At 37.2% G+C, this 23,825-nt stretch overlaps 1 protein-coding gene across 4 annotated transcripts in view; it reads right to left on the reverse strand.

The window, feature by feature from the left end:
- Positions 1-22,033, reverse strand: part of ZDHHC15 (zinc finger DHHC-type palmitoyltransferase 15) — a 121,782-nt gene extending 99,749 nt beyond the window's left edge. Inside the window, exons 1-3 of one of the 4 annotated variants that reach the window (XM_036902716.2) lie at positions 21,352-21,458; positions 10,170-10,196; positions 8,090-8,179 (exon numbers count right to left, since the gene is read on the reverse strand). In XM_036902716.2, coding sequence (XP_036758611.1) covers positions 8,090-8,099 — 10 coding nt within the window. In that variant the 5' untranslated portion in view covers positions 8,100-8,179; positions 10,170-10,196; positions 21,352-21,458. Of the gene's footprint in view, positions 1-8,089; positions 8,180-10,169; positions 10,197-21,351 lie in introns of all 4 variants that reach the window. The other 3 variants (XR_008994993.1, XM_036902713.2, XM_036902714.2) reach the window with 3 other exon arrangements.
- Between the last annotated feature and the right edge of the window lie 1,792 nt (positions 22,034-23,825).

Raw genomic sequence — 23,825 nt, forward strand, 5'->3', positions numbered from 1 at the left:
AAACTTCTGGCCAGAGTGTGCCTGGACAATTTTGTCCTCCTGTCCTTTCTCCTAAGCAGCAAGCTTTGTGCAATCCTCGCCTCTTTAGCAGCACTCTTGCTGTTAGGAAGTCTCTCAGACTGCCCACATTTTCTCTTTCCAAGATCAGTCAGATGTGGATCCCTGTTTTCCACAAGTGGCTGGAATCTAGGTCTCTCCAAGTATTATGCCTGTTTTAGTTTGCAACCCCACTAATCTCCAGAGCACCATGCAATGTAGGTTCACACTCCCAGAGCAGAACTCCAGGACTGGGTGTTCAGCAGTCCTAGGCCCCCACCCCCTCCCCACTCTGTTTCTCTTCCTCCTGCTGGTGGGGTGGGAGAAGGGCTTGGGTCCTGCTGATCATGGCTTTGGTATGTTACCCTGTTCCATGAGGTCTGTTCTTTTCTCCAAGTATATGCAGTCTGGCACAGCCTTCTTTTCTGTGGCTATTTCAGGATTAGTTGTATTAACTACAGTTTTGTATTAGATGTGGTTTTGGGAGGAGGCCTCTGTCTCACCTCTCCCACCACCATCTCTAATCTCCTCTAAAAGTCTATACCCTCTGGGTGCTTTTAATACTTTGTACTTGTCCTTGATCTTTGCCATTTTAATTATTATATGTCTTGGTGTTGTCTTCCTTGGTTCCCTTGTGTTGGGAGATCTGTGCACTTCCATGGCCTGAGAGACTATTTCCTTCCCCAGACTGGGGAAGTTTTCAGCAATTATTTCCCCAAAGAGACTTTCTATCCCCTTTTCTCTCTTCTTATGGTCCCCCTATAATGTGAATATTTTTCCATTTGGATTTGTAACACTGTTCTCTTACTATTCTTTCATGCCTAGAGATCTTTTTTTCTCTCTGTGCCTCAGCTTCTTTGTATTCCTGTTCTCTAATTTCTATTTTATTTACCATCTCCTCTACCTTATCTAATCTGCTTTTAAATCCCTCCATTGTGTGTTTCATTTCAGATACTGTATTTTTCAAAATTTCTCTTTCTTGAAGTCCTTCCTGAGTTCTTGAATATTTTTCTGTAGCTCTGTGAGTGTTTATAATTTTTATTTTGAAATCTTTATCAGGAAAATTGGTGATTTCATTTTCACTTAGCCCTCTTTCTGGTGTTTGAGGGATTTTGGTTTGTACCAGGTTCTTTTGCCATTTCATATTTTTAATGATTCCTATGGAATAATAACTTTGTGTAGGTGGCACCCTCTAGTGCTTAGAAGCTCTACTCTCTGGAGTTGCACAGCACCTGGAGCGATGGTGGGGGTCACAGGTGTGCAGTGCCAGTGCCTGCCAGGAGGAAAGAGCTCTTTCCCACTTCCCAGCTGCAGTGCCTGCCTCCACTGCCATGCCAGTGGGCCAAGCATGCAGGGAGGAGCCTCTATGCTACACGCTTGTAGCTTCCACAGGTGGGGCCGCCATCCAGCTGGCCTGGCACGGTGGTGAGTGCAGCAGGTTTGCAAACCCCTGGTGGCTTGGAGGAAGGAGCAGCAGGCTGTATATCTCAGTGGGGGGCCTCAGTGCTGCATTGCCAGTCAGTGGGATGGAGCATCTGAATATCCTGAAAGTTCCCAACCTGGTGAGCTGAGTGTGCTGGGGTGATTTTGTCCACCCGTCCTTTCTCCTGAGCAGCAAGCTCTGTGTAATCCTTACCCCTTTAGTAGCTCTATTGCTGTTGGGAATTCTTTCAAAGTGCTCACCTTTCTTTTGTCCCAGAGTGGCCGGTTGTGGGTACCTGTTTTCCACAAGCAGCTGGAATCTCAGTTTCTCTCAGTATTCTGCCTGTCTTTGCTTTCCAACCCCTCTAATCTCTAGGGTACCATGTAATGTGGGTTTGTGCTCCTGGAGCAGATCTCCAGAGGTGGATATTTAGCATTCCTGGGCTTCTCCTCTCTCCCTGCTCCATTTCTCTTCCTCCCACCAGTGAGCTGTGGTGGCAGGAGGGCTTGGGTCCCACCAGATCGGTAGTTTGCCACTTTACCCTTTCTCGTGAGGTGTTCTCTTTTTCCCAGATATAAGTCGTCTGTTGCAGCCTTCTTTCTGGTCGCTCTTTCAGTAGTAGTTGTGTTTGTTTGCTGAATTTTAGTGTTATATGTTGTTTGGGGAAGAGGTGTCTGCCTCACTTTTCACACTGCCATCTTGTTTAATTCTGTTTCCAGTCTTCTTGACAATGTCCATTTCTATGATTCATTGATCTTGAGAATAAAGAAGTACACAGGACAGCATCCCTTGGAGAATAATCTTTGGCTGCTTTTCTCATTTAAAATGGATAGTACAGATGTCAAAATTCTGTATGTACCATTTGGATTAAACATACCCTAATGCTCCCACGTTGTTAGGGATACTCACAGTAGACACAGAAGCAGATCAGATAATTTTTACTGTTTATGTGGTAGGTAAAGATTTGTGAGATAATTTTTCATTGGCTGGGGAAGTGGCAGGAATTATTACAATCTTGGATTCATTCTCTTAGAATATGGTTCCCTTTGTTGTTGCAAGGAATGAATCTTCTACCTCATTAATAAGATGTTGACTTGATTTATTTTGTATTATAAAATTTTAGATTTAGAAGAGTCCTTAGATACCATTTGGTCCAACAGTCTCCATGATGCATAAATATACTTTGCATTATCCTTAATAATTGGTCTCCCAGCTTCTGTTTGAACATATGAAGTAATGGGAAACTCATCACATCTTGGGGAAATACATTCTATTGTTGGATAATACTGATTGTTAGACACATCTTCCTTATATTAAGCAGTAAGATGACTCCTGGTAATTCTCTCCCATCCTAATTTTGCTCCCTAGAGGGGAACCATATTTGCTTAAAAACAGTGATATTTGTATCTAGACATATAAAGATATCTTACAACTCAATAATAAGATAAATAACTCAATAAGAAATAGAAGAATTAAACATGTCATGAAAGAAGATATATAGATGGCAAACAAGCACATGAAAAGATAGTTATCGGTATTTACAGAAGTTCAAATTAAAACCACAAGGAGATACTACTTCATGAACAATAAAATGGTTTAAAAAAAACCTGACACCAAGTAACAGTGAAGAAGTAGAGCAACTGGAACTCTCATATATCACTGATGGGAGATGCAAAATGATACAACTGCTTTGAAAAACAGTCTGGCAGTTTCCTATAAAGTTATATATCATACAAACCAGGAATAATCCACTCCTTGATATTTATCTAAGAAAAATAAAAACATAATTTCCATGAAGCCTGCATATGGATATTCTTGTCAACTTTATTCATAATAGTCAAAGATTGGAAACAACCCAAATGCTCATCAACTGGTGAATAAGTAAGCAAATTGTGGTACATCCATAATATAAAATACTACTCAGTAATAATAAGCAACACACTACTCATACACACATAATGTAAATGAATCTTAAATGCATATTGCTAAGTGAAAGAAGCCAGATACAAAGGGCTTTGTATTGTATGATTCGGTTTATGCGACATTCTGAGAAAGGTAAAAGTATAGGGCAGAAAACAGATCAGTGGTTGCCAGGACAGAGAGTAAGAAAACTGCTTGTAGCTGGGGCAGAGGGAATATTCTGAGGGTAATATAAATATTCTATATTGATGTTAATGGTATTTATATCACTGTATACATTTGTCAAAACTCATCAACTTATACACTTATAGAGAGTGATTCTTAATGTATGTAAATTGCATCTCGATAAACTGACAAAAACAAAAACAAGGAGATATAAAAATAGCCCTTTTCTGAGGTATAGTGATGCAGCCATGAGCCAAGGAACAAAGACAATCACTGGAAGCTGGAAAATACAAAGATTCAGAATCTACCCTTGATTCTCTGGAGGGAACATGGCCTGCCAACACCTTGATTCCAGACTTCTGCCCTCCAGAACCATAAGAGAATAAATATCTGTTGTTTTATGCCTCCATATTTGTACTAATTTGTTATGATGGCTCTAGCAAACTAATATAATCTCTATACTGTTTTCTCATCTATAAATGGGCATATGGTAATTTGTCATACGACTGTAATGAGAATTAAATGAATCAATATACCTAAGGCATGTTAAAGCTATAGCTGGCACATAGTAAGTGTACTTGAAGTAGTATTTATTATGACTTTTTAACAGTTAAGTGATCTTAGTTATCTTTGAGCCTCTGATTCTTTCACCTGTTAACAGGTAATAATAAAATGACTTAGTCAAGCAAACTCAAATAAATAAAATAGGCCTTTTCCTTAGATTTTCTAACATTTAGCACAATAGGTAGCTATTTATTCTGGCTTCCCAGACTAATATTTTTATTTTCCTCATAGCCATATTTAAATTTGTTAGGAGTTACAGGCTATATGAAAGCAGTATCAGTAGATACACAACTAGAGTAGGAAGGAAAATAATGATTGAAACCTAACATTGGCTGCATTCTGGCTGATTTTCCTTACACATATAGATCTCATCATTTTGGCTCCATATATGCCACCACCAAGTGGTAACCTGATACAAGTGGGGGTTGTGGGAGTCATATTGGCGAGGGCAGAGGAGCAGGAAAGGGCCATCCAGCCCAAAGGGGAGGAATGAAAGGAATGGACTTTTGAAATGGTCCATTTAGATGTAGCTATATTGAAAGAGATTTGTCACAATGTAAAGGAGCAAAATCACTTTTTAAAAGAACTATGAAGTGGTGAGCTTAATAGATACCACAGAATTTTGCTCCGTCCTTAACCTCTGCAGTGCTTACAAAGGACTCGCACTTTATACTTCAGCCATTTCTATACTGTTTGTATTTTATGAGGTTCTATTAGTTTTATAATCAAGAAAAACAAAAAAGTTTTATTTTTTAAGTTCATCATTGGGGAATGGTTAAATAAACCATAGCATATCTATGCTATGGAATACCATGAGATAATTTAACTAATGAAATACATCTGCATATAGGGAGGTATCTATGATATATTAAGTGGAAAACGTGGATCATAGAATAATATGCATAGTATTATCCATTTAAAAAAAAACAAGTCTATACAAATACACACATCTATACTCACATGTTTATATGTAAATACAGAGAAAAGGATCTGCAATACAAATCAAACTAATTATAGTAGGTTTCTGTAAAAAGAGATAGAGAGCAATGTGAGAAGGACTTTAAATTTTTTATCATATATTTCTATGTTGTTTGAATTTTAATAAGCATTGCTTTTGTAACAAAATAATATTAATTCTATGTTAATAATTATTTATATTATATATATTATAATTATTATATTAATATTAATATAATATTCTTTTAGAAGTGGTTTAGCCTTTAAAAAAAGCTATTGTCTCACCCTGAAAATCATTATAAAGTGATTTTATAATTATAAATATGAATAGTATGGTATTAAGAGCACTGAGATAACTACTCAAAACCTAATTGAGGATTTCCTATACAGTACGAAGTGAGAATAAAAGATCAAAATGTGGTCCCCACTTTTTCCTCCCAGTGCCTTCTCAGTCTTCTGGTGTCTAATATATCACAAATAAATTAAGATTAGTATAATCAAGAAGCTGGCACAAAGCATTTATTTCCATGCTCTGGATTTTTAAATGGAAACCTGAATAAGTTCTTGTATTAGTCTGCTGGAGCTGCTGTAACAAAGTACCACACAGTGAGTTGCTTAAACAACAGAAATTTACTTTCTCACAATTTTGGAGTCTAGAAATCCAAGATCAAGGTATTGGCAGGGATATACCTTTCTTCTGAAGACTCTCTTTTTTATTTTTAGATGGCAGTCTTCTTCCTGAATCTTCACATGGTCTTCCCTCTCTAGTGTATGTGTTCTAATCTCTTCTTATAAGGACACCAGTGATATTGTATAGGGCCCACCCTAGTGATCTCATTTTGGCTTAATTACTTATTTAAAGACCCTGTCTCCAAATACAGTCACACTCTGAGGTACTGGGGGTTAGGATTTCAACATTTGAATTTTGAGAGAACAGTTCAGCCCATAGCATTTCTATTACTTAGGAGTTACATCCATTTCTAAAAAAGTAAATAATTATAACCATTTTTAACTTTGAAGGAGAAACCAGAGAATTTAGTATGTAAACCATTCAAAACGTAAATGCATTATCAGAGAATGACTTAAGCTTTTGCTTTAAATGACTAATGGCTCTTTATGATGATCAACAACTGTGGTCAATACATTATTCTTGAATATGTAGTTTGTCTGACAGATTGTGCCAAATCATATTCCTAAATTCGTCTCTTGGCTTTACCATCCTTAGACCCTACTAACTTTCTAACCTCCAGCTCATTCCAGATCCTTACTTCATAGGTAGATGAGGGAAGATCTTCCAGTCAAGATCTTCAAAATGCATATAGTATGATGTTGAATGAGACCATCTATGCAAAACACTCTCATAAAAGCAAAGTAAATACATTATTATTATGTTTTCTACTATGATCTGTGAAAGAGGATATGTAGTCATATCTTAAAAGAAGAATTTCTGAGTCCTGTATAATCAAGGATGACATAATATGTAATATTCTAGACTGCAGTTCAGATAATCTGGGCATTAGTCTTTTCTGTGCACTAGAGTCAGCATGACTAGGTCAACATATTTTACTTCCCTGGGTCTTAGTTGTTCTACTTACAAATAGAGTACATGAATTTTGACTATACATTTACAACAGTAATAGTAAAAATTCTAGTCCTGATAAATGTTATGCTTCTTAGACTAGGTCCTTTCAAAGTAAATAACAATAACAATAACAGTGTCTGCTACTACTTATTTTGTACTTACCATATGCCAGGTACCATGTCCAGACACATACACACATCATCTCATTACGGCTCCAAGCAACCATTAAAGGTAGGTATTGTTACCCCAATTTTACAGAGGAAGAAAGTGCAAGTTCCCCAAGTTCATATATATAATAAGTAGCTAAGTCGAGATTTCATCCTGGGTACATCTGACACCAAAGTCTGTGCTTATTTGCTACTATTAGAGTATTCTTAGTGCATTAGAAATTGAAATTTATCAGGAACTGTCTTTGTTTCCTAGGGCTATCATAAGAAATTATATAAACTGAGTGGCTTAAAACAATAGAAATTTATTCTCTCTCAGTTCTGGAGCCTACAAGTATGAAATTAAGATATAAGCAAGGCCATGTTCTCCCTGAAGTCTCCAGTGGAGGATCCTTCCTTGCCTTTTCCTAGCTTTTGGTGGTTCCCGGCCGTCCTTGGTGTTCCTTAGTTTGTGGCAGCATAACTCCAATCTCTGCCTCCATCTCCAAATTTCCCTTCTCTCATGACATCAGTCATAGGTCCCACCCTAATCCAGTATGATCTCATCTTAACTTGATTACATCTGCAAAGACTATTTCCAAGTAAAGTCACATTCACAGGTTTCAGGTGGACATGAATTTGGGGGTGGGGTGCATTCTTCAATCCAGCAGAGGAACCATTAAGTAGATAAGAAATAGAAAATTTTTTCAGTATCTTTGACTATAATTTTCTTAAGCTCTGGAGACTGAATAAAAGGTTATGGGATTTGAGGTCTTCACTAATTTGCCCCTTATATTTTCTTTGCCTATGCCAAATAATGTTCCTATTGGAAGTTATATGCTGTATTGTATTATACATTAATAGCGCAATTTACTTTCAAACAAATCACAGATTCACAAGGTTCAAAAGGACCTCAGATAGTCATTAAGCCTATTGGTCTGTTTCTACACAAGGCCCACTGATTCATGACACATGTGTTGGGTGTCTGAAACCTTCTGAAAAGGACATTTCATGGCATCTCCTAGTAACCTGCCCTAGTATTCAGAAGTTCTTTACAAGTCTAACTTTCAACTTTCTGGTTACAATTTGATCTAATTTTAGTTTATAGATTCCACTGTCTTTAAGATCCCTGATGTAAAAAAAAATATTATAATTGACACTGGTAATGGTTAACATTTACAAAGCATTTTTTTGCTGTATACTTTTACTCCCACTATCTTACAATACATCTGTAAGATGTTATTAAACTAGTTTCATTTTAAAGAAATTGAGGTTCAGAGAAGTTGAGTTACTTACCAAAGATCATAGAGCTAGTAAATGATAGAGCTGGAACTCCAACCCAGATCTTCTGTCCCTAAATCCTGTGCTTTGTCCCATTATGCCCCACTGCAGAATAAAGAAGCAAAATCTAATCTTATTCTTTACTGTATTGATAAATTTAAGAGCTATCAGGAGAAAAGTGCTTTGGAATCATAGAATTCAAGAGCCAGAAGAGAGCTTGAGAAAATCATACATTGTGGTAACATAATCTCCTAAAGAGCTCAAATCCTGGTAACTGGATTGATGCTACTAGGAAAGCTTTGAACTGAGTTGAGCTTACATGATACTCTATACTGGTATGGTTGAGTTAACTCATAACACACCCAAAAAATGAAGATACAGTACTTTGAACACTAGAAAAAAGAGTAATTGAGCATCAAGTTTCTGAGTGAGGAGGTTATCTAAGCAAATGAGGGAGTTGTAGAATGAAAAGTAAAAGGCAAGTGCAGGTTTGCATAAGAGCATGGACTTTGAAGTCAGACAGTTCTGGGTTTGAATCCTATCACTTACTAGCTACGTGACCTGAGATACGTTACTTAACCTCTCTAACCTTCATTTTCCTTCTCAATAAAATGGACATAAGAGTGTTTGCATTATTGTGTTGATGTAAATATTGAAGGACTTCATGTATATACAATACTTAGTAGGATATCCAGCACAAATAACAACAATTTCAAGTAATAATAACAATATCATTGTCATTATTCCTGTTGTGGTAAAGCATTATCTAAGCTCCCACCCAAGTTGCCTTGGAAGTTTATTGTGGAAAAATGATATTTATTTATCTCACATATGCATTCATAAAATGAACTCTGACCTTAAGAACTTTGCATAAGAATAAGAGAAAACTCAAGACTTGCTCCAAAGCTGTAATAATAGTAGCAAACATTCATTGGGTCATTGGTATGTGCTTTACTCACCATTGTTCTAAGTGCTTTGCATGGATTAATCCATTAAATTTTCACAACTCTATGAAACAGGTAGTATTAGTATTTCTATCCTACACATGAATAAAATGAGCACAAAGAGGTAAAATAATTTACTAGGAAGTAGCAGAGGCAGGATTTGAATTCAGACAGGCTTGTTCCAGAATGCATACTTTTAACTAGTATGGTCTGCTATCTTCTCACCACTCTGCTCTGTTGCCTCTACAGCTAACACCTCTGTTAAACAAGCAACAGCAAACTGGAGCTTTACTTTTTATTGAAATATAGTTGATATACAATATTATATCAGTTTTAGGTATATAACACAATGATTCAATAATTATATACATTACTAAATGCTCACTATATTAAGTGTAGTTGCTATTTGCCAACTTCCCAAGATATTATATTATTGATTATATTCCCTATCCTGTGTTTTCATCTCTGTGACTAACTTAATTTATAATTGTAACAAACTGGAGCTTAAACAGCATAATACAAAGGAAACATAGTTAACGAATTATGACAATTAATCCCCATGAAATGAGAATTAAAAGTGGCTACATAAATACTTATGGCTATAAACAAAGTAACTTAAAGCTAAAGGTTTATTAAGACTCATGTTTACCTACTACATTTTTTAATGGAAAATGTCTGAATCTCTTCAGAATGTAGAATCAATTGCAGATCAAGCCAAGATGGGGGTGAGCAGTGGAGAAGAGTACAGTAAATATGCTGGAACTATGATGATAAAGGAAGTAGCTCTTAAAAGCTCCCTGTGGGGCCCTTACTTCATGCCTTGAAGAGGGAATGATTTGGGCAGAAAGGCAATGTACCTAGGACAACAGTGATGAACCAAAAGAGTCTAGGGTAACTATGGCCAACTGAGTGATTACCTGTACCCTTCTCTATCATAAAACCTGGTAACTTCCAATTCCTGTCTTATAGACAAGGGAGCTATTGAAAATATGTTCTGCTCTATCTGTGGGTAAGCATCCTAAAAATCATCATGCTAAACTTTCCACTCACCTCAGTATATTCCTGGGAGTGCTCTAGGCTTTTACGTAATTCACTTTTAGATAGAAAGAGGAATACAATTCTGACCAATACAATTTACAATACATTCTTACCTTTTTCTGCTGGGCTCAAAACAGTCACTATGAAAGAAAGAAAAATTTAAATTAATTAAATTTAAAAACATTATATTTCAAATCCATTTTCTATAACATGATTTTTGAGGAATTTATTCGGTAGTACTTGAAACTACCAGCCTTGTAAGGGAAAGAAAGGATGATTAAATTCCATCCTTTGCTATCTTCCTTCATCTTAAACCTTAAGTAATTAAGAATTTCTATTCATTTAACAAATACAGGTATAACCTGATTTTAATAAAAACAATAAATGGAAACACTCAGGCTATGTAACATGACAGTAAGAAGTTAAAAGCTGATAAATTAGGAGATGATTATTCACTTTCCCAAAGTATTGACTGTAGAATATCTTAAATACCAAAATTCTATTGTATACTTAGAGGTAATATAGTGCGGAGGTTGCATGCAAGCTCTGAAGAAGTGTGTATGGGTTAGGAGCCCAGTTGCACTATTTTATGACCCTGGGCAAGTTCCTTATCTTCTCTAACAGTACCTACCTCACAAGACTACTTGAGAATCAAATAAATTAACTAATAAATGCTGTTTTGCATAGTATCTTCTACAAGGAAAGTACTTACTGAATATTAATTATTATATTTGAAGTAAGATTTCATAAAATATCAGAACCAGAAGGGACTTGAGGACTATCTGGCTTATCTATCTTATTTTACAGATGGGAAAAATGGACTAGAGTAGTATCAAAAGATTTGCCCAAGGTCATAGAACAAGTTAGTGGTAGAGTTAGGACTAGACACCAGTCTCCAGGCTTTTCCCATGAGCTATGTCTAACTTCCCCAATCATACCCTGTAGGATTATGTGATATATATGTAATTTTTTTCAAGATGTCATTGGTACAAGGTGAGTCCTACCTGTCTTACTCACTACCAACATCTGTATGCATTTGTATTAGGTACTAAAGTAAATAGGAATTACAAGGCATGGCTTTCAATTGCAAAGCTATTAAATAAAGATGGTTTTTGTACATAATGATAAATGATTAAGGTCAGAAAAGTAGGTAATAAATCCAAACCGTCCTTCCCCAAAAGCTGTAAGTGAAGTGATGAAACCTGTCAGAATCAACTTTTGAAGAACTCTGGAATCTAGTAAAAAAATGTACAACAATCAGGAGGGAGGACATGGTGAAGAAAGGAGGTGTTGCTTTTTGCTAAAAGAATGCTGTGACATTTTTAATTACCTGCTTATCATCCTCCATGCACATGATCAGAAGGGGTTGTGAGAATGGCCTGGTGCAGGTTTATAGTGCTAGGGGAGGAATACAGACCTTATTTTCAAAGGACTGTGGTTGTGAGTCTTGACTGTCTGGTGGCTCCCTCAAAGGCCAATATAAAGGCTTCCCTGTGTTTTGTCTGACACAAGGCATTCCCAGGCTTTGGGCACTTTCTTGGGTGGCTTTTGCTGAAAGCATTTATAGGAAGAGGCATTGACCATAGCAGCCTGCAGCAAAGTACAACACTTCAGACAGGCAATTGAGAAAATAAAAAACTTGGGAAGGAAGAGATTGATAAAGAAGATAAGTGGGGGAATAATTGTCTAAAATCTACCATGTATCCCACAGAATTGAGAAGGGCAGACACACATACATGCAGAAAAGGGATGGGATGCATGCTCAGAGAAAGCCTGAGAAGACCCCAAGCTTTCACTTCTCTCTGGCTTTCAGGTACTGCAAAGCAGGGAATGAAGGCTAAGGCAGAGTTGTAAATAGCCTGGAAGGAGTTGGAGTGAAAGAGTGCCCCAACACAGAGCTAATCTGTAAAGGCTTGAAGAATATATATTTTCTTCTTTTCTATTTATTTTATGACTTCAGGCATTCATGAAATCTTTATCATAACACTAACTGAGCACAAATTTAAGGAAGAAAGACTTCAGAGACCACACATAACAGAGTCTTTAATACAGAAAAATCACATGCCAATTTAATATAGAAATCAAAAATCAATTTAATATAGAAAAATCAACTCACAACAGGCAGCAAAAACAAACTCCATAGAGGGGGAGAATCTTATTTCCAGATTTGCCACTTTATAATATTCAAAATTTCCATTTTTAAATAAAAAATTACAGGGCATGCAAAGAAAAAAAACAGTACAGCTCATTAAAAGGGGAAAATTAACAAAAACTGTCCATAAGGAAGTTCAGACATTGGCTTAATAGATAGACTTTAAACCACTGCCTTAAATATGCTCAAAGAGCTAAAGGAAACCAGGTACAAAGAACTAAAGGAAATTAGAAGAATGAAAATAGGGAATATAAATGAAGAGATAGAAATTAGAGAAAGGAAACAGATTTGAGCAGGCAGAATAAAGAGTCAGTGTACATGAAGACAGGTCAATTGATATTATCCACCCTGAAGAGAAAAATGAGAAAGGAATAATGAAAAATGAACAGAGCCTAAGAGACCTGTAGGACATCATCCAGTGTACTAACATATGCATAATGAGAGCTTCAGAGAGAGAGGGGGGGGGAGAGAGTTGAAAGAGTACTTGAAGAAATGATGACTGAAAACTTCCCAAATTTGTTAAAAGACATGATAAAAATCAACAAAATCAACAAACCTTTAACTAGACTGAACAGAAAAACAGAGAGGACTCAAATTATTAATATCAGAAATGAAAGTGAAGATACTAATAGAAAACTCGTGTAAATGGAAGGATTATAATAGAATAGAAGGAACAGTTATATGCCAACAAATCAGATAACCTAGGTGAAATGGACAAATTCCTAAAACACAGACACTACCAAAACTGACTCAAGATGAAAGAGAAAATCTGAGCAGACTTTTAACTTTAAAACAATTGAATCAGAAATCAAAAACCTCCTAACAAATAAAAGCAAGGCTCAATGGCTTCACTGGTCAACTGTACCAAATATTTAAAGAATCAATGTCAATCATTCTCAAATTCTTATAAAAATTCACACAGGTGATGAAACCATGAAACCATAAAACTCTTAGAAAAAAACATAGGCAGGAATCTCTTGGACATAAACATGAGCAACTTCTTCATGAACATATCTCCCGAGACAAGGGAAACAAAAGCAAAAATGAACAAGTGGGACTATATCGAGCTGAAAAGCTTCTGTACAGCAAATGACACCACCAATAGAGCAAGGGGACATCCTGCAGTATGGGAAAATATATTCATAAATGACATATCCGACAAAGGGTTGACATCCAAAATTTATAAAGAGCTCATGCACCTCAACAAACAAAAGGCAAATAATCCAATTAAAGAATGGGCAGAGGATCTGAACAGACACTTCTCCAAAGAAGAAATTCAGATGGCCAACAGGCAAATGAAAAGATGCTTCACATCGCTAATCATCAGAGAAATGCAAATTAAAGCCACGATGAGATATCACCTCACACCAGTTAGGATGGCCAACATCTAAAAGACAAACAACAACAAATGTTGGAAAGGATGTGGAAAAGGGGAACCCTCCTACACTGCAGGTGGGAATGTAAATTAGTTCAACCATTGTGGAGGGCAGTATGGAGGTTCCTTGAAAAACTAAGAAATAGAAATGCCATTTGACCCAGGAGTTCCACTCCTAGGAATTTACCCTAAAAATACAGGAGCCCAGTTTGGAAAAGACATGTGCACCCCTATGTTTATCGCAGCACTATTTACAATAGCCAAGAAATGGAGGCAGCCTAAGTGTCCGTCAGTAGATGAATGGACAAAGATGATGTGGTGCATATACATGGTGGACTATTACTCAGCCATAAGAAGAGAACAAATCCCACCATTTGCAACAACATGGATGGAGCTGGAGGGTAGTGTGCTCAGTGAAGTAAGCCAGGTGGAAAAAGACAAGTATCAAATGATTTCACTCATATGTAGAGTATAAGAACAAAGAAAAAAATTGAAGGAACAAAACAGCAGCAGACTCACAGAACCCAAGAATGGACTAAAAGTTACCAAAGGGAAAGGAACTGGGGAGGATGGGTGGGAAGACAGGGACAAGGGGGAAAAAGGGGGCATTATGATTAGCACACATAATGTGGGCGGGGAGCATGGAGAAGGCAGTATAACACAGAGAAGACAAGTAGTGATTGTAAAGCATCTTACTACGCTGATGGATAGTGACTGTAATGGAGTATGTGGTGGGGACTTGATGATGGGGGAAGTCTAGTAACCACAATGTTGCTCATGTAATTGTAGATTAAGGATACCAAAATTAAAACAAATAAAAAGGAAAAAAACATTGCACAGGTAAGAACACAGCCTAACTCATTCCATGAGGCCAGCATTACCCTGAAACCAAAGCCAGATAAAGATATCACAAAAAACTACATACAAATATCTCCTATAAATACAGATTCAAAACTACTGAAGTAATTACTAGCAAGCCAAATTCGGTGGCATATTGGAAGATTATATATAATGATAAGTAAGATTTTCCAAGAAATGTAAGGATGGTTCAACATATGAATATCGTGTGATACACTACATTAATAGAATGAAGGAAAAACCCACATGATCACCTCAATTGATGCTAGAAAAAAATTTGAAAATAATCCATACACTTTCATGAAAAAATGCTCAAGAAACTAGGAATAGGAGAGAAGTTCCTTAACTTGATAATAGGTGTTTTATGGAAAATCCATAGCTTAACAGTATACTTAATAGTGAAAGAAAGAAAAATTTCTTTCTCGGATAAGAAACAAAAAATGTCTGTTTCTACCACTTTGATTCAACTGTACTGGAACTTCCAGCCAGTATAACTGGGCAAGAAAACATCCAATTTGGAAAGAAATAAAATTATCTTTATTTGCAGATTATGTAATCCTATGTAAAAATAATTCTAAAGAATCCCCCAAAAAACTTCTTAGAGATAATGAACAAGTTCAGCAAAGTTGCAAAATAAAATATCAACAGCCCATATGTTTTATTCCTATGTACTAGCAGTAAACAATCAGGAAAGGAAATTAAGAAAACTATTCCTTTATAATAGCATCAAAAATAATAAAATACTTAAGAATAATTTTAAGGAGGCTCAAGACTTCTATACTTAAAATTCAAAAACACTATTGAAAGTAATGAAAGACCAAAATAAATGAAAAGACATCTCATTTTCATGGACTGGAAAACTTGATATTGTTATGATGGCAATTCTCCCAAAACAATATACAATTCAGTGTAATCCTTATCAAATTCTAATGACCAATTTACAAAAGAGGAAAAGATGATTCATACGGAATTGCAAGAGAGACTGTAGCCAAAACAGTCTTAAAACATAAAGTTGAAAGTTTAATACTTCTTGATTTCAAAATTTATTACAAAGTTATAGTAATCAACATAGTGTGGTACTGGTAGAAAATTTGACAAATGGATCAATAGGACAAATTAAGAGTCCAGAAATAAATCCATACATCTATGGTCAATTGATTTTTGACAATCATGTCAAGACTATTCAATGAGGAAAGAATAGTATTTTCTACAAATGATGCTGCAACAACTGCTTAGCCACATGTGAAGAAATGAAGCTGGACTCCTACCTCAGACCATATACAAAAATTAACTCAAAATGGATCAAAGACCTAAATGTAAGAGCTAAAACTATAACAACTTTTGCAAGAAAACACAGGGGTAAATTTTTATGACCTTGAGTTTAGCAGTGGATTCTTAGATAGGACACCAAAAGCACAGGGAACAAAATAAAATATAGATATATTGAACTTTATCAAAATTAAAAACTTTGTGCTTCAAACTATACTCTCAAGAAAGTGAAAAGATAACTCACGGAATGGAGGAAAATATTTCCAAATCATTTATCTGATAAGGGTTGAGTACATGGAATATATAAATTAATCTCACAATTCAATAACAAAAAGACAACCCAATTAAAAGTTGAAAGGACTTGAACAGGCATTTCTTTAAAGAAGATATACATATGGCCAAGAAGCACATGATAAGATGCTTAACATCACTAATCATCAGGGAAATGGAAATCACAATCATGAGATACCACTTCACACCCACTATGATGGCTATAATGACAAAAAAAAGGAAAATAACAAGTGGTGGTGAGAATGTGGAGAAATTGGAACCTTCTACATCACTGATAGATTTTACATGGTGCAGTCATTGTGGAAAATAGTTTGGTGGTTTCTCAAAAAGTTAAACATGGAATTAACATACAGCTCAGGAATTCCCACCTCTCTCCTTGGTATTTTCTCAAAAGAATTGAAAACAAATAGTCAAGCAAATATTTATACATGATTGTTTCTGCAGCACTATTCAGAAAGGACAAAAGGTGGAAACAATCCAAATGTCCATCAGTGGATAAATGGATAAAGTCTGGTATATACATTCAATGGGATTATTATTCAGCCATAAAAAGGAATGAAGTACTGTCACATACTATAAAGTGGAAGGACCTCAGAAACATTATGAAAATCGGAAGAAACAAGATATAAAAGGAAGCATATTGTATGATTTTATGTGAAACATCCAGAATAGTAAATCCATAAAGACAGAACAAGGATTAGTGATTGGTAAGGCCTAGGGGGAGGAGGGAATGGGGAGTTACTATTTAATGACTATAAGGTTTCCTATTGGGATGATGAAAATGTTTTGGAACTAGATATCAGTAATGGTATTAGAACACTGTGAATGTGCTAAATGTCATGTAATCAAAACTTCAAAGTGATTAAATTTATGTTATGTGAATTTTACCTAAAAAATCGATACTGTTACTTTTCTCATTAATATTAGTAATAAAATGTTGTTAATGAACTCTTACAATGTGCTCTCAACTATGATGCATGGTTTTTTTCATGCACTATATTATTTAAATCCCACAACAATGCTATAATAGCACGTAGTAGATGTTAACCAAGTATTCGTGGTATGAACAACTGTAGAAGATGTATGTGAAGCAACTGAGTCTGAGAGAGATTTAGGTAACTTGCGCCAGGTCTGCTAGTTAGGAAGTGGCAGAATTCAAGCTCTAAGAATTGTAAGACAAAAATATCACTTTTGGCTTCAGCTCTAGCCTGACATTAGGGAGAAAGACACCAGGTTCTATTTCTAGGAAGAAATTAGGTCTTTAATATTACTTTTTGAGTGATATTGAAACTCAAATCTGTCCATTTGGTTGTGTTGCTTTGGTATCAGGCAGTCCTGACACCCAAGTGTCCATTATTTACTAAATGTGTGACTTTAGGAAAATTTGATTTAACCTTTCTGAATCCAGATCACTCATTTGTTAGATTATAAAATGCAGATGACAGGATGGACTGGTGGAACCAGAATTGAAAATCAAGGCTACCTTATTCTCATTTTTTAAATAACGATAATTGATACACAAAATGTTAAGAAAGCACTGTGCTGGCCAAATAAAATACATCTGCAGGCTGCATTTCACCTGTGAGTCACAAGTTTTGACCTCTGTATTAGATGAGAGGAGGCAGAGAGTTAAGACCCTGTGGTAGTTAAAGCATGGACTATGGGGGAATACTGCCTGGATTGTCATCCAAACTTGGCCATTTACTAGCTCTGTGACTTTAGGCAAAATTCTTAATCAGTCTGTGCCTAGATTTTTTCACTTTAAAATGGGTATAATATTGGCAAAAGTCAAAAACTATATGTAAAAAGTGAAACTGGACCACTTTCTTACACCATATATAAAAATAAACTCAAAATGGAGTAAATACTTAAATGTAAGACTGGAAACCACAAGGCTCCTAGAAGAAAACATGGGCAATAAGCTCTTGTACATCAGTCTGAGCAATGTCTTTTTTGTATCTGTCACCTCAGTCAAGGGCAACAAAAGCAAAAATAAACAAGGGGGACTACATCAAACTAAAAAGCTTTTGCACAGAGAAGGAAATCGTCAACAAAATGAAAAGGCAACCGCTGAATGGAAGAAAATATTTGCAAATGATATAACCAATAAGGGATTAATATCCAAAAAATATAAAGAACTCACACAACCCAACATCAAAAACTCTAACAATCCAATTAAAAAATGGGCAGAGGACCTGAATAGATATTTCTCCAAAGAAGGGATACAGAAGGCGAACAGGCACATGAAGAGGTACTCCACATCATTAATCAACAGGGAAATGCAAATCAAAACTACAATGAGATATCACCTCACATCTGTTAGAATGGTAATTATCAAAAGGCAAGAAACAAGTATTGGTGAGGATGTTGAGAAAAGGGAACTAACCCCTGTTGCACTACTGATGGGAATGCAAAATGCTGTAGCCAATATGGAAAACAGTATGGTGGTTCCTCAAAAACCTAAAAATAGAACACACGATCCAGCAATTCCATTTCTGGGTATTTATCTGAAGAAAACAAAAACAGTATTTTGAAAAGATACATGCACCCCTATGTTTATTCCTGCATTATTTACAATAGCCAAGATTTGGTAGCAACCTAAGTGTCCATCAATAGATGAATAGATAAAGAAGATGTGTGTGTGTGTGTGTGTGTGTGTGTGTGTGTGCGCGCGCGCGCGCACTCAGTTAAAAGAATGCCTGGCATGTAAGTGCTCTACAAATATGTTATAAAAACATATTTAAAAATAAATAAAATACAAGTAAGCTCTAAACTTCATTTTAGCTTTTAATATTATATAACTGAATATGAACTTGTAGGAAGCTGATTATTTGAACTGATTCTAACTTGTTCTTTACCTCAGTTTGCCACCTGTTCCTCAGTTTACACACCTGTACAATGGAACAGTAATGGTACCTGCTTGGATGGTTCCTGTGATTATTAAATGAGGGAATATAGAGAAATTTAATATATCTACAGTACTTAGAAAATTATCTGGCACAGATTAAGCACTATGTAAGTGTTAGCCATTATCATTACTAATTTTTGAAATTATTGCCTGGCAAAGCTCATGTAGGTCAGTACTGAAAAACCACAAAATATGTTTAATAGTGCTTATCATATGGCATTGACCCTAGGAGCAAAGTCTATACCATAGTAGTAGAGCTGAACTTTTAACCCTTCAATCAATCAATCAAAAAAGCAAAGTGGTAAGATCTGAGAATAGAACTTTACAGCCCGCTTAGTGCACTTTAGTACCAGATTGAGATAAAAAAGAAAAACAATCCAAATTTGTATATATGAAGACAACTAATTGAATTTTTTAAATAACCCTTTCTGCATTTTTCCATAATTAGTCTAAGAAGGAGATGAGGAAAAATCAAACTCTAATGCATAGGATTGTTTAGAAGCAAGTTCTACATTGGGAAACAAGATTTCCTGCCTCTTAGTTAATCCTACTCTACCTGAAGTAGAATATTGCTTTGTCAAATACGTAATAGAAAAAAGTAATAACTGGAATCAGGTTCCAGGAATGGAAAAAGGAGACCCCAGCCATAGTTTTTAAGATGAGAAGAATCTGGTCTGAAGAAATAAAGGAGTCTTGGAAAGATTTGTAAGTAGAAGATGTCCAAAAGGACAACTATAAATCCTAATGTGAGGGGACTGGAAATATACTGGGACATCACACTAAATGAATACAAAATGTTGTAGGATACAAGCTGAAGGGTGCTAGAAGTGGAATTCTAGTACTGAAGTGACAATAACTATTGGTGAAATCTCCTTTGAGAAGAGATGGGGATTCTTCAGTGTGAGAGGATAAGGACAAGGGGAGATATCACTGTGAGAAAAGCAGAGGCTTGGCTGTGAGAAGACAGGATATAATATGAAAACTCAATTATGAGTTGATAAGATCACTATAAAGAATAGTGATAAGGATAGGAGGATGGGGAGTGATCCAACTGGGGAAAATACAGGATAGGGCCTTGGGGTTTGGGTAGGGATATTGCAGAATTCTGAGTTTGGAAGCATAAGATATACTGTGGGAGCCATTTTAAAGATGAGGAGGGTATGGAATCCTCCCTCATATAATAGGACAGGGTACAAAAGGAGATCCCAGGTTTATAAAATGGGTGGTTTAATGAGAGGAGACAAGAAATGAGGCTCGCATTGGAAGGAGCAGGAAATACTAGAAACCACACTAAGGAAGAATGGTGTTTCCCTACTTTGAGAAGATAGAGGAGTACAAGTGCAATCCTAGTGGGAAATAACAAAAAATAATAAGAAACCACAGAGGAAAAGGGTGGCAAAATGTGAGGCTAACAGTAGAAGAGGACTACAGGAGGTGGGGAGTAGGCTTCAAAAAATAAAACAAGGGGGAATCATCATTAGAAAAGTAGTGACTCTTTGAAGGGATATGAGAGAGATGGTGGGAACTCTGGTGGGAGAGTAAAGAGGATACTTTAGTGTGAGAAGACAGTGGACAAGGCAGCACCATAGTGTGATAAGAGCAAGGTGACTAATATGGGGTATCAGAAAATTATGTGGACCCCTAAATGGAAAGTAGTGAATGCCCCTCAAAACAGAAAGGCAGGAAACTAAGGGGAACCCCAGTGTGATTAAATCAGGGGCTCTAGTGTGAGGAGACAGGATGGGATGTATTGTAGGATTCCTATTCCATTGGAGATGAGAAAATGGTGAAACCACAGGTAAAGAGAATGGAGGGTCTACCTCTTTGTGAAAGTGGGAGAATCCAGTGGGATAGAACAAGGTGTACTGTGGGGTCCCAAGTGGGAAAAAATGTGAAGTACTTCAGCCAGTGTGAGAGGATCATGGGAAAAGGATGAATTCCAGTGCTGGAAAAAGGAGAGCTAGTGAGAGAGTATAGGAAATATTTTGGGATTCCTAGTAGGACAGAATGGGGAAATATGGGGCTCCTAGCTGGATGCAATGGTGGCATTCCCAGTGTAAGCAAACAGTCTAAGGGTACACGGTATGTTGTTTCCTCAATTCGGTAGGGTGGGAGCCCCAAGGAGAGCACAAGGCACAAGTGGCTGTCCTGTATGAGAAAAGGGGGCCCTAGTGGGAAGAACCAGGAAATTCTTGTGGCTAGGGCCAGGAAATAATGTAAGAAACCGTACGTGGGAAGCGATGGCGACATGGTGGGACCCTCGTGGGAGGGTGCAAGAAACATTGTGGGAAGTCAGAGAGGTTGGATACGGGTAGCTCTCCAGAGAGTAAAGGAAAGCCGCAGTGTGAGGGCTAAGAACACCGGAGACACCAGTGTGAAGGGTAGGGCAAGTGATTATGCTGGAGCATAATTTCCCCACCTCAAATGCCAAGCTCCACTTACCCAGGCAGAGTTCAAAGACGTAGGCATAGTAGGACCAGAGCACGACGAGGATGATTACGAGCACTGGCACCCAGGAAAGTACACGGCGGCAGCACCGCAGGCCCCCGGACAGAGCCATCTTCCAGCCTCGCCGCATCTTCGGCTCGAAGATCGACCAAGCAGGCCTGCTGGCGCTGGGTCGAAATTGCTGGGGCTGCAACTGGGAGGTGGGAAGGCGCGCTGTGCGGCGCTCCACTGCCTAGCCTGACGGGAACCGTCTCAAGGAACCGATACCACCTGTGGGGCTGCGGGGCCGAGGGCGCCCTGCCTGGCACAATAGGTTTGAGTCATGGCGAGGGGGAACTGGCCATGTTGGAGCGTAAGGTGATCCGTCAGGCAGTCGAGGCTGGGCAAGCACCGATGGAGTGCAGCCCCTCCCCTTTCCTCCTCTCCCCACCCGCTTGCTACAGGGCTAGATGCAGGATTTGGACCTCTGTAAAACTGTAAAGCGCAAGAAATTTGGGTCCGCCCACCTGCCCTTACTGCACTGCGTCCCCCCTCATCTCCTGTCTGATCTCTGTCTCTCTCTCTCTGTCTCTCCATCCTGTCACCCTTCCCACCCCACCCCCGCCACCTCTGCCACAAGCACACATACACGCAGTACGCGAGCCCTAGCAGCTCAAGACTTAAAGGCCGTCCAGCCCTATCCTCCCACTGCTGCTTGCTTGGACAATATGCTTAACACGTAGTGCCGTAGTCGCTGCTTGGGTAAGTCCATTGACAGGGCGCCCCCTCTTCCCTTCTTCCCTTCTGCCTGAGTTAGCTTAGTCCATTTTCAGAATAAATAAGCATATTGGATCAGAAAAACAGTTGGGGGAGACATTAGTTCTGTGAGGGGTAGGGAAAAACTACAAAGGTAGTGAAATTTAAGCTGAGCTTTAATAATAAGTTTGCTAGGCAGATGAGAAGGGAAGGACCTTTTAGACTTGGAAACAGCATTTTGCAAAGGCATACAGTAATGACAACTAAAGTGTTCAAGGAGCACCTAGTATGGCATAAGAGGGTGTGTGAATAAGAGAGACTGGAAGTGAGAGGGAACATAGGCTGAGGTGTGAAGGTCCTTATAATGCCCTGTCAGGGTGTGTGAACATAATCCTCTAAAGCGGATTCTGAACATCTATTAAAGGTTTTGGAACAATGGAATGACGTTATCAGAGATGTATTTTTGTACAAGAACTGGCAAGAGTTTGGAGAGGAGGATAGCCTGGTAGCAGAAACCAGTTAGGAAGCAATTTAATTCAACGAATGTTTTTGGAATGGTTGCTTTGTGTTAGGTCGACTTTGGTATGAAAGGAATGACAAAGCAGGAGGCCTGTTCCCAAGAAGCTCATGTTCTCATCAGGTATTCAGTGACACGTTCTCAATAGGTGTTTAGTGATACAAGTACAATAATAGAAATATAGTAAGCTTTTGACATTTATGGATTTGATGCTCACTGTTTAATGATTTTCAAAGGTGTATGACATGAAGAAATTTGTGATTTTGCTGAGACCCATGTTTGATTCACATTCTGTATTGGGAGCAAGAATTTCAACAAGATCTTTATTCATGTTCTTTGATCATGGTTATATATGAAGTAAATTTCCTGAAGTGATGAGAACTTTGTTATTTCTTTTCAGATTAAATTAACTCCATAGTTGATATTACCAAATTATTGATGTAATGAAATACAAACCCATTTCAGTTGAAATATTTATTTAAATACCCCAATTAATTGTTTAAGCCCTAAGGTTCTGACATGTATACTTAAATATTATTTTTCCAGCTTTATTGAGATATTATTGACAAATGAAAATTGTATGTAAGATGCATAATGTGATGATTTGATATATATATACATTGTGAAAGCATTACCTCAACCGAATTAACACATCCATCACCTCACATATTTACCATGTTTTTGACAATTTTTTTTAAATTGAGATATATTTCACATACAACACTGTAAATTTAAGGTGTGCAACATACTTATTTAATACACTTATATTGCAATATGATTGCCATTATAGCATGAGCTAACACATCTATCACATCAAATAATTGTAGTTTCTTGAAGTGTTGGGAACAATTAAGATCCAGTCTCTTAGCAAGTCTCCTGTTTATATACTATCACTGTGTTAGGTCTCCAGGATGTATTTATCTGCTAGTTGCAGGTGTGTACCTTTAAACAACATCTCCTTCATTCCCCTATCCCCAAGCCCCTGGTAATCACCATTTTACTCTCTGCTTTTACAATTTCAGTGTTTTTAGATTTCACATATGAGATATCATACACTATTTGTTTTTCCTCTGTCTGACTTATCACACTTAGCATAATGCCCTCAAGATCCATGTTATTGCAAATGGAAGAATTTCCTTTTTCCTCATGGCCAAATAATGTTATATACATATACCACCTCTTATTAATACATTCATCGTTGACAGGCACTTAGGTT

Source organism: Manis pentadactyla, chromosome X (genome assembly GCF_030020395.1).
Source record: "Manis pentadactyla isolate mManPen7 chromosome X, mManPen7.hap1, whole genome shotgun sequence".
In the NCBI taxonomy this organism is placed as follows: domain Eukaryota; kingdom Metazoa; phylum Chordata; class Mammalia; order Pholidota; family Manidae; genus Manis; species Manis pentadactyla.